Source organism: Odontesthes bonariensis, chromosome 7 (assembly GCF_027942865.1).
Source record: "Odontesthes bonariensis isolate fOdoBon6 chromosome 7, fOdoBon6.hap1, whole genome shotgun sequence".
Lineage (NCBI taxonomy): Eukaryota > Metazoa > Chordata > Actinopteri > Atheriniformes > Atherinopsidae > Odontesthes > Odontesthes bonariensis.
The window spans coordinates 5,995,601-6,013,439 of record NC_134512.1 but is presented as its reverse complement, the minus strand read 5'-3'; the positions used below and the strand labels follow the sequence as shown (position 1 = coordinate 6,013,439).

At 45.0% G+C, this 17,839-nt stretch overlaps 1 protein-coding gene and 1 long non-coding RNA gene across 2 annotated transcripts; one reads left to right on the top strand and one right to left on the bottom strand.

Annotated features, from left to right (window-relative positions):
• Positions 1-2,291: 2,291 nt before the first annotated feature.
• Positions 2,292-2,845, top strand: LOC142384595 (uncharacterized). Its single transcript, XR_012770082.1, has 3 exons — positions 2,292-2,383; positions 2,467-2,703; positions 2,772-2,845. It is a non-coding gene; the product is annotated as an uncharacterized LOC142384595 (long non-coding RNA).
• A 5,588-nt stretch (positions 2,846-8,433) lies between these two features.
• On the bottom strand, positions 8,434-10,115 carry kbtbd13b (kelch repeat and BTB domain containing 13b). Its single transcript, XM_075470887.1, has one exon. The coding sequence runs from the start codon at positions 10,006-10,008 to the stop codon at positions 8,563-8,565; it is 1,446 nt and encodes a 481-aa protein (XP_075327002.1). The 5' UTR covers positions 10,009-10,115; the 3' UTR covers positions 8,434-8,562.
• Positions 10,116-17,839: the final 7,724 nt, after the last annotated feature.

The window sequence follows — 17,839 nt, the reverse complement described above, 5'->3', positions numbered from 1 at the left end:
GGTTGATCTACTACTGTAGACAACAAAGTATATGCTATATTCTACATGAATTTTTATGAATTTTTATGTTGTAAAGTTGTGGATTTATTTTATCAATGGAGAAATTGAGCAGCCTTGCTTTGTTGTCTACAGTAGTAGATCAACCCTCATCTTACATTGAAGCTCCCAGATCAAGGAAGTGATGTCGACACAGCTTTAGCAGCAGAGAAGCTATTAGGCTTGTGTTGATAATAATAAACTCCTGGACTATGTACAAACTTCCAAATGCATCGTTTTGTGAGTACAGACGATATTTGTACTACTGTAGAAGTTTGGTGTCATGGCATGTGATTTTAGTGTGGTAATTTTGGAGATACTGCCAGGGTCCGTTAGCGCTTGTAATAAGCTATTCGGGATAACTCAGTAACTCGGCTGATGTTCGGCCAAGATCGGAAAAACTTCGGGTGGGCTACTTGGCTGGATGTCACGGTTCAAATGACCCTAGGGTGAATCTACTCCGAACCATCACTTTAACTAGTGGATAACTAGACTAAGTAGTGGATAAAGGAAGTGATTCGTGACAGCTGCCTGCATTGAGCCTAGCGGGCAGCGAATTGAACGCACAACCGGAAGTAGTCTTTTTTTTTCCCCTGACAAAGGCTACGCTTTTGTGAAATTTTATAAAATATATAGAGAACGAAAAAAAACGTTATTAACCGGTTTTGTGGATTTCAGACTAACGTTTCTGTTCCGGAACAGTTGAAGACCATTTCGTTTTCGTTTCCGTTTCCGTTCCTCGTAAAATTCCGTTCGTTTTCCGTTTTCGTTCCTTGAACCGGTTCGGAGCCCTGGTTCTGACTCTTTATTTTTTGAGTTTTTGCTGTTCAGCCTTTTTTAACCTTAACATCATAAATGTTGTTTTTTGTATTTACAAAAAGTGTTAGCGCTAGCAGACGCGGCAACCATGCTAGAGCCTACAGGCGATTTAAGGCTGTAGCATGCGGTGTTGATGACGTCACGATTTCGTGCCGGCTATATACGGTAGCGCAAGTCGATGCGCCAGTAGTTGCAATTTTCTCCGTCACAGAGGTGTCGCTGCTACATGAAGGTTACCGCTACTCTACAACGAAGAAAGTCGAGAAGAAAACAATGCCACTGTCAAGAGCAGGAACACTGTCATAAATGATACTACTGCAGTATCTAGATTATTCAAATTTTTTAATTCAGTTAAAAGAGGTGAAGGTCTGAAGCCCCCGGCATCACCACTTCAAGCCTCTGCCCTCTTCAAGCCTCTGCCCTCTTCAAGCCTCTGCCCTCTTCTTCGCTTTCAGCAATCTGTCCCGTAGCTTCTGTACAGTGCCTGTACAAACGCACCTCCTGACTGAGCCTGGTCTCAAATTGGTCCATCCGGTTTGTCGTTCTCGGCGCAGCCAAGTTACAAAAATCGACTGGTGCACGACAATGCGCTGCACTGTCTTTTCAAGGCAAGCGCCAGGCCTGAAACGTCATTTTGACGTCATGGGCCGCCATGTAAAAACTATTTCAAAAAGGGTCAAGTGCTGAATTAGACAGTTTCCATGGAGAGTGCTTATGTTTTATGATAGTAGACTCTCACTTACATACTATATATTAGCTATGGAATTTAAAATTAGAGTAACAACTCATCTTACTACTGATTCAGAGAAAATCCATTTATATTTCGAGTCCTACAGTGGTTATATAAAACAAAATCATATCCTAATCCTAACATTCACTTTTTTAAAACACTTACAAAGAGTAAAAACTATAGTAATGGGACAACGAGTTAAAAGAATAGAAAATCTGCGATATGTAAAGGTTATGTATAAGATGTGATGCAAATCTAAATGACTGCAGTCAGTTTCCAGTCTCCAGATGACCCCCAACACTGTTTGACCTTTGACCTCTGAGGAGACTAGGGAGGGGCAGATGGTTATTGTTACACGGCTGAGTGCGTACCAACAAAGTTTCGCCGTCTGGCTGTCAGTGAGCACCAAAACATCCATCTGTCCCTTGGGCTGCCTTCTGACTTAACAAAAAGGGACGAGGTATTCCAGGCTTGTTCCTGACTTCTTGACTTCTCGTCACTTTTCTTTAATATTGTTGTCATGTTGTTTTGACATCATTTGATACTGAGTTGTTGTAAAAAATTATCAATTATATCTGCTTTATGTCCGTAATCCAAGGCAATTTTTGCGCAAACCTTCATAATGTTGGGGTCTGGGAGTGTGGTGGTTCTTTTTTCCTTCCACCAGATGGTAGTCAGGAGCACGGTGGCTGAGGCTGGCATCTGACAAGGCACACCTGCAGTAACTTACCATCATCAAGGAGGAGCATTTAAGGAGATCGCTGTCAGTCCTTCGGCGCCTGATTGTTGCCATAAGTGGTACTTCAAGCCTGTGTATAATCTTTCCACGAACCTGTCGAGATTCCTTGTAAAACTAACTAGTTGTGTTTTTGGCTTCCAAGATTTTCCAGTTTCCTGAAACCAAGCTCGGACCATTGTATCCTGTACACATACCTGAAGACTCTCCCAAGACCTGGACCTTATTACTACTGGCAGCCGTGCTCTCCTTACTGCTCCCGATCGAACCCAGTCCGCTCTCCACCGTGCTCCGGAACAACCATCGGGATTCAAACCCTCAACCTTCAGAAACCCCTCAGTGTATATCTGCCCCCCCCAAGTGGAACCACATCTAAGAAACTGTAAGTCTCCCATCATCTGCATCCTGCTCAGAAAGCCTTATCCAGACTCACCTGTGCATCTGTTTCAGTCCCAGTTATTCCTGCAACCACTGTGGAGCCAACCCCTGACTGAATTCACCTTCTGGAAAGGTCCACTCCATCAACGACATTTTCCTCACATTGAAAATAAAACACTTCAAACTATCTGGACTCTTGAGAGTTTTCTGCATTTGGGTCTGATAACCAGAGAAAACCATGACACATAACAGTTTGATATTGATATGTTACAATGCATTAAATCATAGCTATTATCTTAATATAATAAAAAAGTTTTGTTTATTCATTTAAATTTTACATTGTTGATTCATATTTGACTTTCATGTTTCCTGGTCAATTTTATCTAGTTTATTGATTTAGTTTTTCAATCCTTGTATCAAATAGAAAATCCATCCACAAAAACTCCCTTTTTTTCCATCCATATTCTTTTTAATTGAAATTATTATTATTATTATTATTTGGGTAATTTGTGTTTTAAAATTGACTTAATTTGATACACACACATACTCAGAGCATGAAAACAAAGCAACCATGCTGCTACAGGTGGTAAACATTTAACAAATTCTTATTTCACAGTGATTTAAGCATAGTACAATGTCTAATTTGACTGAATGCCAGAGGTGTCAGGGGTTGTTGCTGGGTAAACAAGACCATGACAACAATTACATGACAACGTCAGACCATCTGTTCTGTGTGCATTTGTGTAAGGCTGTATTTAGACTGAACTATAGTTCCTCTGCAGTGGCTGACACAGAGATCAGCCAAAACAAATACTCACCCGCATGTTATGAGGCCATAAGTCAATTTTCCAAAACGCAGCTTTTAAGCTGTTATCTGTAGACATACAAAGTCCTCCTCTCTGAATAGGAGGAAGAGCAGACAAATATATCTGATAAACTTCCTGCTGTGAGAATGGACTCAAAGATTTTTCTGTCAGCTTCTGTAGGAATTGAAGCTTCGTCTTATTCTGATTTCAGACATCTGAGATAAAAAATCAGACTGTTCTCGACCACTTTAACACAGTTTAATCATAACATTATTAGAACTAATACTATTTATACTGTTCACAACAGCCTCATTTAGATTTAGATGGATGTGACAAAAAGATCCCATACTGTATATCCAAATAAGTTCTTATTCACAGAATACATGGTGAACTAAAACTACAAAAGCTATGTTAATTTTTATGTCGAGATTCAATCATTAAAATACAGAAATAAATAAAGTTGATTCATTAAGTATTCCTTTTTTCCCACCACCTCGTTTCTGTATTATGTGACCATACATGAAAATGATTAGACTTAATCTCAACTTTGAGGTAATGCAAATTAAACAACTACCAATAGTAGCAAAGGATAGTGTTGACTGACAACAACATATCTGGGTTGCAAAATGCAGAAAAGTACTACTCATCTAACTGAAATCTGGTGTTTCCACTTGTGACAGACTGCCAGCTACAAAGCAGTGAATAATGAACAAATACATTTTTCGCGACGATGGGACTGACAACTAAATATTCAAACTGAAACTTCTGGTCCAATAGATACATTATATAGTTGATCACTGTCAAGTATTGGTGTTTTCAAGTCATCCATCCATCCATCCATCCATTTTCTATACCCGCTGAATCCGTCGGTTGGGTCGTGGGGAGGCTGGAGCCTATCCCAGCGTTCATCGGGCGAGAGGCAGGGTATACCCTGGACAGGCCGCCAGTCCATCACAGGGCCACACAGAGACAAATGAGAAAAACAACCACACACACGCTCACACTCACTCCTGAGGACAATTTTAGAGACACCAATTAACCTAACATGCATGTTTTTGGACAGTGGGAGGAAGCCGGAGTACCTGGAGAGAACCCACGCATACACGGGGAGAACAATGTTCTCACACTATGTTCCCAATCTTCCTCACACACCAGAGTAAGTCATGGAGTTCCTCAGGGTTCTGTGCTTGGACCAATTCTTTTCACTTTATACATGCTTCCATTAGGTAACATTATTAGACAGCATGGCATAAATTTCCATTGCTATGCTGATGATACTCAGTTGTACTTATCTATAAAACCAGATGAACCCAATAGGTTGGTCAGACTACAAGCATGTCTTAAAGACTTAAAGACCTGGATGACTCAGAACTGTTTGTTTCTAAATTCAGACAAATCTGAAGTCATTATATTTGGACCTGAGCGCTCTAGGGAGAAATTGTCTAGCTATATAGTTACTCTAGATGGTATTTCCTTGGCTTCTAGTTTACAGTGAGGAACCTTGGAGTTATTTTTGACCAGAATTTATCATTTGACTCGCATATAAAACAGGTTTCTAGGACTGCTTTCTTTCATCTTCGTAATATTGTTAAAATCAGGAACATCTTGTCTCAGAGTGATGCAGAAAAACTAGTCCATGCATTTGTTACTTCAAGATTGGACTACTGTAATTCTTTATTATTGGGCTGTCCCACATATTCTCTGAAAAGCCTTCAGTTGATCCAAAATACTGCAGCCAGAGTTCTGATCAGAACTAACAGGAGAGATCAAATTTCTCCAGTTCTCTTCATTGGCTCCCTGTTAAATTCAGAATAGAATTTAAGATTCTTCTCATCACATATAAAGCTCTTAAAGCTGTCGTTGGCAGGTTTTCAAAATTCCGAGTCTAAAGTCGGAAAATTCGAACTGATACAACTTTCAGGTCCCTCCCCCAACCTCCACCAAGCTCCAAACCCCTCCCCCTCTGTGGACGAGGTTGTGCACGTGAGTTCACACCAGTGTGCGCGCACACAAGCTGGGGGCAGACTAAGGCTGCGGCTACACGAAAACGTTTTTCACTGTAAACGATACTTTTTCTTATCGTTTCGCTGTCGCGGCCACACGGAGCCGGCGTTCCCACTACCCCAAAACGATAGTTTTTGAAAACGGGTTCCAGAGTGGGAAAGTTTGAAAACGGCCTCGTTTCGTTTCCATTGTTACAGCTAAAACGTTTTTGCGTCAGTCACACGTTGACGCTGTGAGCCAATTTTAACACTTCTCTATTGTCTCACAGCGTGGCGTGACACAGTGGCGTGTGTACAGCATCGTTTCATCGTTTTCATCCGTTTTCGTCTGGACAGCAGCGCGTTTCCGTGTGGTCGCAAGAATTTTCGTACCCGTTTTCAAAAAAAACCTCGTTTCGTTTTCGTGTAGCCGTAGCCTAACGCTCAGCATGGAAGACGTGGTTGGTGACTATTCTGCTCAGATAATAGATAACTAATAAACCTAACGTGATTGGTTAAAAACAGCCGGGAGCGTTCGATTTTTGCAAGCATGATTACAGGCTTTAGAGGGAGCTACAGAATTCGGGATTTTTCCTAAACAGCCTATTTAATATTCTACTTCCAGAATCCCATGACAGTTCAAGCTAATATTCTAAAAAAAAGTTGCAGACGGCAGCTTTAATGACCGAGCTCCATCATATCTTAGAGATCTCTTGTAAGATATTTTCCTAACAGAGCACTTCGCTCCCAAACTGCAGGTTTACTTGAGGTTCCCAGAGTTTCTAAAAGTAGAATGGGAGGCAGAGCCTTCAGTTATCAGGCCCCTCTCTTGTGGAATAAACTGCCAGTAAATGTCCGGGAAGCAGACACCCTTTCCACTTTTAAGACCAGGCTTAAAACTTTCCTTTTTGATAAAGCTTGTAGTTAGGGATGGCTCAGGTGATCCTGAAACATCCCATAGTTAAGCAACAAAGTATATGCTATATTCTACATGATTTTTTATGAATTTTTATGTTGTAGAGTTGTGAATTTATTTTATCAATGGAGAAATTGAGCAGCCTTGCTTTGTTGTCTACAGTAGTAGATCAACCCTCATCTTACTTTGAAGCTCCCAGATCAAGGAAGTGACGTTGACGCAGCTTTAGCAGCAGAGAAGCTATTAGGCTTGTGTTGATAATAATAAACTCCTGGACTATGTACAAACTTCAAAATGCATCGTTTTGTGAGTACAGACCATATTTGTACTACTGTAGAAGTTTGGTGTCATGGCATGTGATTTTAGTGTGGTAATTTTGGAGATACTGCCAGGTTCCATTAGCGCTTGTACTAAGCTATTCGGGATAACTCAGTAACTCAGCTAATGTTCAGCCAAGATCGAAAAAACTTCGGGTGGGCTACTTGGCTGGATGTCACGGTTCAAATGACCCTAGGGTGAATCTACTCCGAACTATCACTTTAACTCGTGTTTCTCTGTTCCAACAGATATCCTTTGAATGGTGTTACAGTGGTTTTTTTCCCCCTCTTTTCTGTCTTCTCAAACCCCAGCTGGTCGAGGCGGATGGCCACCCTTCCTGAGTCTGGTTCTGCCAGAGGTTTCTTCCTGTTAAAAGGGAGTCGTTCCTTTCCACAGTCGCCTCAGGCACGCTCAGGACGGGAGATTGGACTGAAGAGTTTCGGTGCAATCTGTTGGTTTCCTTAGCTAGGAAATTGTTTTTGAATTGGCTCGATATGAATGAATTGGATTATTTTGTAAATAATTATGATTACAATTAATTGAATTCCAATTGGCTTGAATTGGACTATACTATTTAAGTGCCTTGAGATGACATTTGTTGTATTTGGCGCTATATAAATAAAAATGAATTGAATTGAATTGAATTGAACATGCAAACTCCACACAGAAAGGCCCCAGCCGGGAGTGTTTTCAAGTCACTTCGAGCAAATCATTTGTGTTTCCCTTATATGCAAAACTGGTAATTAAATATGTCAACAAGGTCTGAATTCAATCTAAAAACTCAAGTAAATTAAAAGTACTTTGAAATTAAGTACAGTAGCCTACTTCAGAGAATGTTTATAGTTATTACAAAATGCAGAAAATGCACAGAAAATCTGTTGCTCTTTTATTCTAGGAAGGTTTTTCTGAAAAAAAAAAGAAGCTGAAACGGCAACTGATAAATGATGAGAATTTGTTAATGAGGTTGTGCAAAGAGTTCTGAACTCCTTCCTATTATGTGGTCAAGTACCGATAACCTGATTACTGGCTTCAGATAGACGCTTCTCCATCATAGTGTCAGGGCTCTGGCCGCACTGTCAGACTCAAGCTGGGGAGTTTGAGTAAAGTGTTGGCCTGAGAGCTGTGTCCTGACCTGACCCCAGCGTCCTATCTAGCTAACCATGGTGCCTGGTTCTGCCTGTCGCGATCCTCCATCACCATCTTCATCGTGGTCGCTCTGTGCCAACAGGAAACAGGCTGCTGCAGGAGAGAGAGGCTCTGTGTGAGGGCAAACACTGGATTTCATTGTAAACAATGGAAACAAACACTGGTTCCAGCAGCAGCAGGCAGAGACACCCTGACTGTTATACAACGTGTATTGAAGATATTCTATTGATCCTTTAGAGCATCCAGTTATACATAGTTATACAAATTCAAATATTTTTGTATGATCACTATGACTGCAAGTCATAATTTGTTAATGTTACCATTAATGTGAATTTGTTGTGTCCTGCAAACAATGCTCATGAAGGTGTATGATTGCTAGTTTAAACTTATGTTGAATAAGTAGTTTTTAGTTAAGTCACTTACAACAGCATTGTTTTTAATACATTCTTAATGTTTTTTGTTTAATGGTTCCTCTAATATTTTTCTTTCCTTTGAAAGAACACATCATTGATCCAATCTCGTGAAAAATGTGAAAACAGTCTATACATTATTTAATTTTCATGCAAACAAAAACAATGGACCATACTACAAAGTAGCAATAAACAAGACTTAATTCATTACAGTTATATAAGCACAGGTTTATAGAAAACAGCATGGCTGAGTTTATTATTCAATGAACCCCAGACCAAAAAAAATTACAGCTGCAACATGTGAGAATCTGGAAGCCGGAGCAAGAATGTCCACAATGATCCACTTCTGGGGAAACCCTTCATCTGGCGCCTGGGTTTCCAGCTTTTACGGTCAACTATATATTCTTGAGTCATGTTTCTGTTAAGAGTGAACACAGAGTCACCTCTCACCACAGCTGTGAACAGCGAACCTTTGCTGTTGCCAAAGTGTCCTGGCAGGGATGACCACTGACCAGAGGTCAGATCATAGCAGTCCATCAAGCATCTAAGGAAGTCATCAGATGGGCCATTTCTTATTATGTAGAGATTGTCTCTGTGGCCGACCACGCTATGGCCATAGCTCTGGTGCCTAATCAGTGTGGTAACAAGCTGCCACTTATCTTTTGTTGAGATGTACTCATAGATCTCTGTGGTCTCCATTGGCCTCCATAAACACACAAACATCCTGCCCATGGTTTTGGTGCAAGCCACTCCTGTTGCTGGTCGAGGTAAGTGTGCAGCAAACGTCCACCTCCCAATCTTTATGTTGTATATTTCCACAGAGGACATCACTGTTCGCTCATATTCTCCTCCAATGGCATAAAGACAACTATCTACACCCACAAGGGTTAGATTATAGCGCAGCTGTGCAGGACTGGCAATCCTGGTCCAGCTGTTGTTTTCAACATGGTAGCAGAAACAAGACTCCACGACTTGTTTATGGACTCCATGAACTCCTCCAATGATGTAGAGTTTGTTGTCTAAAACAGTCACCCCAGCCATAGAAGTGCTGGCCTCTAGGGGAAGATCTGTTAACACTTTCCAATTATTCCTAGTTTCATCTAGATAGCAAACTGTTCTGGAGGCATTATGCACACTTTCATCCACACCACATGTCACATGGGCCCCTACAGCCACAAAAACACTCGGTGTCAAAGACTCAATGTGAGAGATCAGCTCTGATGGTAAGGTTTTATGGACCTCAGCATCCAGTTCACCGTATATGTCTCGAATGAAGAGTGCTGCAGCATGGTAAAGATCCATGAGCCCGAATATTGCAGCAGTGTGATACATCAGCAAACAGTTTTCAGCATCAATGAGGTTGATAAGATGCTTTGTGAGTGGTGTCACCTGTAAAAAAGCAGCACATTCGATGGCCTCAACAATGTCATCCTCGTCCAGACTTGGAACTTCACCGTGTAAAACGGCTAAGACAATAAGGAAGCCTCGAGCTTGCAGACATTGAAGGTGGATTTTGTCTTGATGACATTCCTTCATTCCAGAGCGGTACATTGCTTGGAAATAGTCACTGCTCTGAACAAGTAGCATTTTCTCTTCAGAGAATAGTGTGCCTCCAACAACAATAGTTAACTTAGCTGAAACGAGATCAGAGGGAGGACATGGCTTGTACAATTCCCCGTCCTTACCACCGCAGTTGCTGCCATCCTCTGATTCACTGCTGTGCCCAAACATTATTCTTATCTGACAGTGTCACTCAAAAAGATGAATATCACATGAGAGACTGAAACATTTCCAAAAGTCTTGAAGGGAAGCTGAAAAGAAATGACACAGTGGGAGGCTGCTTCATTCGCTCCACATGAAGGGTCAATTTTTCACAGCTTTCAAAATAGAAACAGCTAAACATAGCTGAGAGCAAATGGTTGGGGTCACTTTCATGTTCTAAACTTCAGTGGGAGTAGTTCTAGTGAAATCCTTCTTTGAAAATGGTCCAGTCCAAATCAGTCGAATCAAAATACAAAAACATATCAGCTTTTCAGTAATTAACATTTAAACAATCATTGTGTTAGGATGACCAAAACCAGAGTTTTAAAAAGCATGCTAACACGCCAATCTGATCATAATTGTGCGATACTGATTGTCTCCAAATGGAACTAATACACCTAAATAATAAAGTAGCTTGATTTATCCATGCATGTAAATACTCCATGTACTTAATCCAATGTTTAATTTTTTGCATCTATATGTTAAAACAGTTAAGCAAAAGTGTATGTTAACACAGGAGAATTCCCAAAAAAGCTTCTTTCTTTCACATGTTTTTCTGTTTCTTTTATCAGACGGCTAAAAATGTCAGAAATTGTGACTTAAACTAGTCTGAGACAACTAGTTAATTTGCCGTTACTTGGACCATTTCCAGTTATCGTGGCGTGAGTCGATGCGCCAGTAGTTGCAATTTTCTCCGTCACAGAGGTGCCGCTGCTACGTGAAGGTTACCGCTAACTCACGAAAGTGGAGAAGAAAACAATGCCACTGTAGCACTGTCATTAATGATACTGCTGCTTAGAACCTTGCCGGTGAAAATGCGACGAAAGAGAAAGATTACTTATAGCTGATGAGCCTGCAGAAGTTGAAATTTCAATAGGTGTGTTCTCACCATTATAGTCTGATATAGTATTTAGAATATTGCTATAGGACTTTTAAGTCTTTGTTTGTTTGTTATGAAATAGTGTGCTTCAATGGACACACTTGGGAATTATTGTTACCTTTCAGGATGCAATAATGATGATAGGTTTTATATAGCGCTAATACTCAACGCCGCTTCCAGTTAATACCAGTGAATGAAACAACAGCAAATTCCTAATGACATATTTACAAATAATTGCACAAAGTGTTTTACATGACACAACCGTCAGCCATGACCCTGTTTTCGAGTTGGTCCATCCAGTTTGTCGTTCTCCGTGCCAAGTTACAAATTTCAACTGGTGCACGACAACGCTCTGCGCCGTCTTTTCATGGCGCGCGCCAGGCCAGAAACGTCATTTTGATGTCACGCGACGGCTGTGCCGTGAGCGACGCGTCACTTATAAATCCAGCTTAAGACCATTAAGAGCTTTGAAAACCATCCATCCATCCATCCATTATCTTCCGCTGCTCCGGGGATTGGGTCGCGGGGGCAGCAGCTTGAGCAGAGAGACCCAGACGTCCCTGTCCCCGGCCACTTCCTCCAGCTCTTCTGAGGGGACCCCGAGGCGTTTCCAGGCCAGCCGAGAGACATAGTCTCTCCAACGTGTCCTGGGTCTTCCCCGGGGCCTCCTCCCAGTGGGACCGGCCCGGAACACCTCACCAGGGAGGCGTCCAGGAGGCATCCTAACCAGGTGCCCGAGCCACCTCATCTGACTCCTCTCGATGCGGAGGAGCAGCGGTTCTACTCCGAGCCCCTCCCGGATGACCGAGCTTCTCACCCTATCTCTAAGGGAGAGCCCAGACACCCTGCGGAGGAAACTCATTTCGGCCACTTGTATTCGCGATCTCGTTCTTTCGGTCACTACCCACAGCTCGTGACCATAGGTGAGGGTAGGAACATAGATTGACCGGTAAATCGAGAGCTTCGCCTTCTGGCTCAGCTCCTTCTTCACCACGACGGGCCGGTGCAGAGCCCGCATCACTGCGGACGCCGCACCGATCCGCCTATCAATCTCCTGCTCCATTCGTCCCCCACTCGTGAACAAGACCCCGAGATACTTGAACTCCTCCACTTGGGGAAGGATCTCATTCCCGACCCGGAGAGAGCATTCCACCCTTTTCCGGCCGAAGACCATAGTCTCGGATTTGGAGGTGCTGATTCTCATCCCAGCCGCTTCACACTCGGCTGCGAACCGCTCCAGTGAGAGCTGAAGGTCACGGTCCGACGACGCCAACAGAACCACATCGTCCGCAAAAAGCAGAGACCCGATTCTGAGGTCGCCAAAACGGACCCCCTCAATGCCCTGGCTGCGCCTAGAAATTCCGTCCATAAAAATTATGAACAGAATCGGTGACAAAGGGCAGCCCTGATGGAGTCCAACCCTCACAGGAAACATCTCCGACTTACTGCCGGCAATGCGGACCAAACTCTGACACCGGTCATACAGAGACCAAACAGCCCATATCAAGGAGTCCGGCACTCCATACTCCCGGAGCACCCCCCACAAGAGTCCCCGAGGGACACGGTCGAACGCCTTCTCCAAGTCCATAAAACACATGTAGACCGGTTGGGCGAACTCCCATGCACCTTCCAGGATCCTGCTGAGGGTGTAGAGCTGGTCCACTGTTCCACGGCCAGGACAAAAACCACACTGCACCCAGTGTTAATTTCGTCAGCTTTTTTTAATTTAGTCTTAGTCTTAGTCACAATGTCGAAAATCAATTTTAGTCTTAGTCATATTTAGTCATTGCCTTCCCAATTTAGTCTTAGTCTTGGTCACAATGTCAAAAATCAATTTTAGTCTTAGTCAAATTTTTGTCATTTTAGTCAACACTGTACATAATTGAACTTCTCCACACACGGCGGCATGATCAATCATTATCATGCAGGTTGTTTTGTTTTCCTTCGTGTTGTAAACGAAATGGCTCCATACATCCAGGCGTTGTTTTCGCCCAGCTCCAACAAACCGTATACCGGTATCCGAGCCCGACGCCATGACTGGACTGCAAAGTTGAACTAGCTACGGTTAAGTTATAGCTAGCTACCGGCTACGTTATTTGACATGGGAAGGGCCTAAACTCAACTGAACTCGACTCACTGAACGACTACTGATTGAGCCGCGCGAGGCACTGTGGGACAGGCGCCGTGCAGGGACAAACAGGGCAACAGCGCGTAATCTTCTATGAAGTTCAAGTGTAGTGAAGACACTGGGCTAAATTATATCAGGCGTTAGTTCAGGGGTTAACACAAAGTTCACACTGGGGTGCCGGCCAGAACACCAACTTAAGGCCAATCAGACTTCCAGAGGGTCCAAAGGAACAGGCAGGTTAATGATGGTTCAGGTGATTTATTTCCCTTCTGTTGCAGGCAATAAGGTCATTTTTGTGGTTTCCTATCAAAAGAACAATAACAAATACCCAAATGAATAAAGAATAAGCTCTTTCTCTCTAATAAAGGAGTACTGAAATTACTACATCTCCATTTGCCTCTAATTCCCACTATCACAGTCCTAAACACACTTCACCTGACTTATTATTATTAAACACATAAACAACATCACATGGTAACATGATAACATTACGTAACACTCACTGTAAACATCACACTAATGAGTCGGAGCGGTAACAACAGACATAACACGTGACGTGACGTACACTCAATCAGAGTCAGGTGAGCTAAATGCTACAACTAGCATACACATGGCGAGTTACACATCAAAGCAACAGAAGCTACGGCTGCAGCAACCTGAATACATTACATAAACAAATACAGCCATACTCGCGTTTCATTTACGCACACACCACTTGCCGGGACATTAATCAACAGCTCGATCTTCCCTCTGTCGACTCATCAGAGCACACACCTGTTCTAACCGAGCACCGACAGTTACGCTACATGACCAGCAGGGGGCCACTCTGCTCTGAACTGACCAACACAATACATCTATAAACGTAACAAATCTCAACTTTGGAGCCTTTTCTACATCAAGAAACACTTATATTAACAATTACAAATTACAAATTAATCATAAACAATTACATTTTTTAATGTCCATTCGTCCATGGCTTGTAAATTTCGTCTTGTCTTAGTCTCGTTAACGAAAATCATTTTTTATTCTCGTCATATTTTTATTTTCTGGAAGCAATTTTGTGCATCATCGTCTCGTCATCGTCACGGGAAAAAGGGGCGTTAACGAAATATTTTCGTCATCGTCCTGGTTGACGAAATTAACACTGACTGCGCCTCCTGAATCCGAGATTCGACTATCCGGCGGATCCTCCTCTCCAGTACCCCCAAAACCTTACCAGGGAGGCTGAGGAGTGTGATCCCCCTATAGTTGGAACACACCCTCCGGTCCCCCTTTTTAAAGAGGGGGACCACCACCCCAATCTGCCAGTCCAGAGGCACTGCCCCCGATGTCCACGCGATGCTGCAGAGGCGTGTCAACCAAGACAGCCCTACAACATCCAGAGCCTTGAGGAACTCAGGACGGACCTCATCTACCCCCGGGGCCTTGCCACCGAGGAGCTTTTTAACCACCTCGGCAACCTCGTCCCCAGAAATGGGAGGCCCCACGTCCGAGCTCCCCAACTCTGCTTCCTCATCGGAAGGCGTGTCGGTAGGATTGAGGAGGCCCTCGAAGTATTCCCCCCACCGACTCACGACGTCCCGAGTTGAAGTCAGCAGAGCCCCGCCCTCACCATACATGGTGTTGACGGTGCACCGCTTTCCCCCCCTGAGTCGCCAGATGGTGGACCAGAAACTCCTCGAGGCCGTCCGGAAATCATTCTCCGTGGCCTCCCAGAACTCCTCCCAAGCCCGGGTTTTTGCCTCAGCAACCGCCGAGGCCGCGTTCCGCTTGGCCTCTCGGTGCCCATCAGCTGCTTCCAGAGTCCCACTGGCCAAAAAGGCCCGATAGGACTCCTTCTTCAGCTTGACGGCTTCCCTCACTACTGGTGTCCACCAGCGGGTTCGGGGGTTGCCGCCACGACAGGCACCGACCACCTTACGGCCACAGCTCCGGTCGGCCACCTCAACAATGGAGGCACGGAACATGGCCCATTCGGGCTCAATGCCCCCCACCTCCCCCGGGACATGGTTGAAGCTCTGCCGGAGGTGGGAGTTGAAACTCCTCCTTACAGGGGATTCCGCCAGCCGTTCCCAACAGACCCTCACAATACGTTTGGGCCTGCCAGGTCTGACCGGCTTCCTCCCCCACCAGCGGAGCCAACTCACCACCAGGTGGTGATCAGTTGACAGCGCCGCCCCTCTCTTCATGCGAGTGTCCAGGACATACGGCCGCAAGTCCGACGATACAACCACAAGGTCGATCATCGAGCTCTGGCCTAGGGTGTCCTGGTGCCAAGTGCACATATGGACACCCTTATGCCTGAACATGGTGTTCGTTATGGACAGTCCATGACGAGCACAGAAGTCCAACAACAAAACACCACTCTGATTCAGATCGGGGGGGCCGTTCCTCCCAATCACGCCCCTCCAGGTCTCACTGTCATTGCCCACGTGAGCATTGAAGTCCCCCAGCAGGACGAGGGAGTCTCCCAGAGGAACACTCTCCAGTGCCTCCTCCAGGGACTCCAAAAAGGGTGGACTCTGAATTGCCGTTCGGTGCATAAGCACAAACAACAGTCAGGACCCGTCCCCCCACCCTAAGGCGGAGGGAGGCTACCCTCTCTTCTACCGGGGTAAACCCCAATGTACAGGCGCACAGCCGGGGGGGCAATAAGTATGCCCACACCTGCTCTACGCCTCTCACCACGGGCAACTCCAGAGTGGAAGAGAGTCCAACCCCTCTCGAGGAGGCTGGTTCCGGAGCCCAAGCCATGCGTCGAGGTGAGTCCGACTATATCTAGCCGGAACCGCTCAGCCTCGCGCACCAGCTCAGGCTCCTTCCCCAGCAGAGAGGTGACGTTCCACGTCCCAAGAGCCAGCTTCAGTAGCCGAGGATCAGACCGCCAAGGTCTCCGCCTTCGGCTGCCGCCCAGCTCACAATGCACCCGACCCCCTTGGCCCCTCCCACGGGTGGTGAGCCTGTCGGAAGGGGGACCCGTGTCGTTTCTTCGGGCTGTGCCCGACCGAGCCCCACGGGCACAGACCCGGCCACCAGGTGCTCGCTGGCGGGCCCCACCCCTGGGCCTGGCTCCAGGGGGAGGCCCCGGTAGCGAAGAAACACGGTGTCCAATGGTTTTTTCCATCATAGAGGGTCTTGTGAGCTGTTCTTTGTCTGGTCCCTCATCTAGGATCTGTTTGCCATGGGTGACCCTACCAGGGGCTTAAAGCCCCGGGCAACATAGCTCCCAGACTCATTGGGGCACGCAAACCCTCCCACCACGGTAAGGTGACAGCTCATGGGGAGGAAAACCAGTCAAATAATTTTAAAATCAATCCTGAAGCACACAGGTAACCAGTGCAGAGACTTTAAAACTGGTGTAATGTGAGGCAGAAGAGCATTGCAGTATTCGATCCTACAGGTAACAAAAGCATGAATTAGTGTCTAGTGTTTTGGCTTTAGAAAGAAATGGATGCCCTGTGGCAATGTTTTTAAGATGATAAAAACATCTTGGTGATTTGTCTGATATGGTGTTCAAAGGATAGATCTGAATCGAAGACCACACCGAGATTCTTAACCTTATCAGATGGTTTAAGTGCTAGTGCTTCCAGTTTAAAATTCAGTTTTTCCCTCAGTGCTTCAGGACCAATAACTAGTACTTCTGTTTTATCCTGGTTGAGCTGCAAGACGTTTTGTGCCATCCAAGACTCAATATCCAAAATGCAGTTAAAAAGGGCATCGATTGGCCCTGTGTCATCAGGAGACACGACAATATAAATCAGAATCAGAATCAGAATCAGAAAAGGTTTTATTGCCAAGTAATTTGTACATCACGAGGAATTTGGCCTGGTCAGTTTGGTGCCATAAGAACAAAACAAAAAATATAATAATAATAGAATAAAGTAATAAATGTAAAAAAATTAAAAATATGTGCAAAGTATTTGTAAGAAGAGCGCGTTAATGTAGCGCACTCTGTAATGACAGCGAGACAGAACGTTAATATAACGTTAATATATCAAGTGTCAGTGGGGGGGTACAGCGGGCCTTGTTGGTGAGGCCAACTGCAGAGGGGAAGAAGCTGTTCTTGTGGCGGGAGGTTTTGGTCCTGATGGACCGCAGCCTCCTGCCAGAGGGGAGTGCTTCAAAAAGTTTGTGTCCGGGGTGGGAAAGGTCGGCCACAATCTTGCCTGCACGCCTCAGCGTCCTGGAGGCGTACAGGTCCTGTAGAGATGGCAGATTGCAGCCGATCACCTTCTCCACAGAGTGGATGACACGCTGCAGTCTGCCCTTGTCCTTGGCGGTGGCAGCAGCATACCAGATGGTGATGGATGAGGTGAGGATGGACTCGATGATGGAGGTGTAGAAGTGCACCATCATCGTCTTTGGCAGGTTGAATTTCTTCAGCTGCCGCAGGAAGTACATCCTCTGTTGGGCTTTCTTGGTCAGGTACAGGTACAGCTCCCACTTGAGGTCCTGGGAGATGATAGTTCCCAGGAAGCGGAAGGACTCAACAGTGTAGAGTGGGGAAACTGTCAGGGTGATGGGGGTGAGTGGGGCTGGGCTCTTCCTGTAGTCCACAACCATCTCCACTGTCTTCACAGTGTTGAGCTCCAGATTGTTCAGTCCACACCAGGTCACCAGATGGTCAATCTCCCACCTCCCACCAGAGATGAGTCCAATGAGGGTAGTGTTGTCCGCGAACTTCAGGAGTTTGACAGACTGGTGACTGGAGGAGCAGCTGTTGGTGTACAGGGAGAAGAGCAGAGGGGAAAGAACACAGCCTTGAGGGGAACCGGTGCTGATGGTCCGGGAGT

What these genes read in the sequence shown, in the direction of transcription:
- kbtbd13b (XM_075470887.1), bottom strand. Translation starts at nt 10,008, where the DNA reads ATGTTTGGGCACAGCAGTGAATCAGAGGATGGCAGCAACTGCGGTGGT.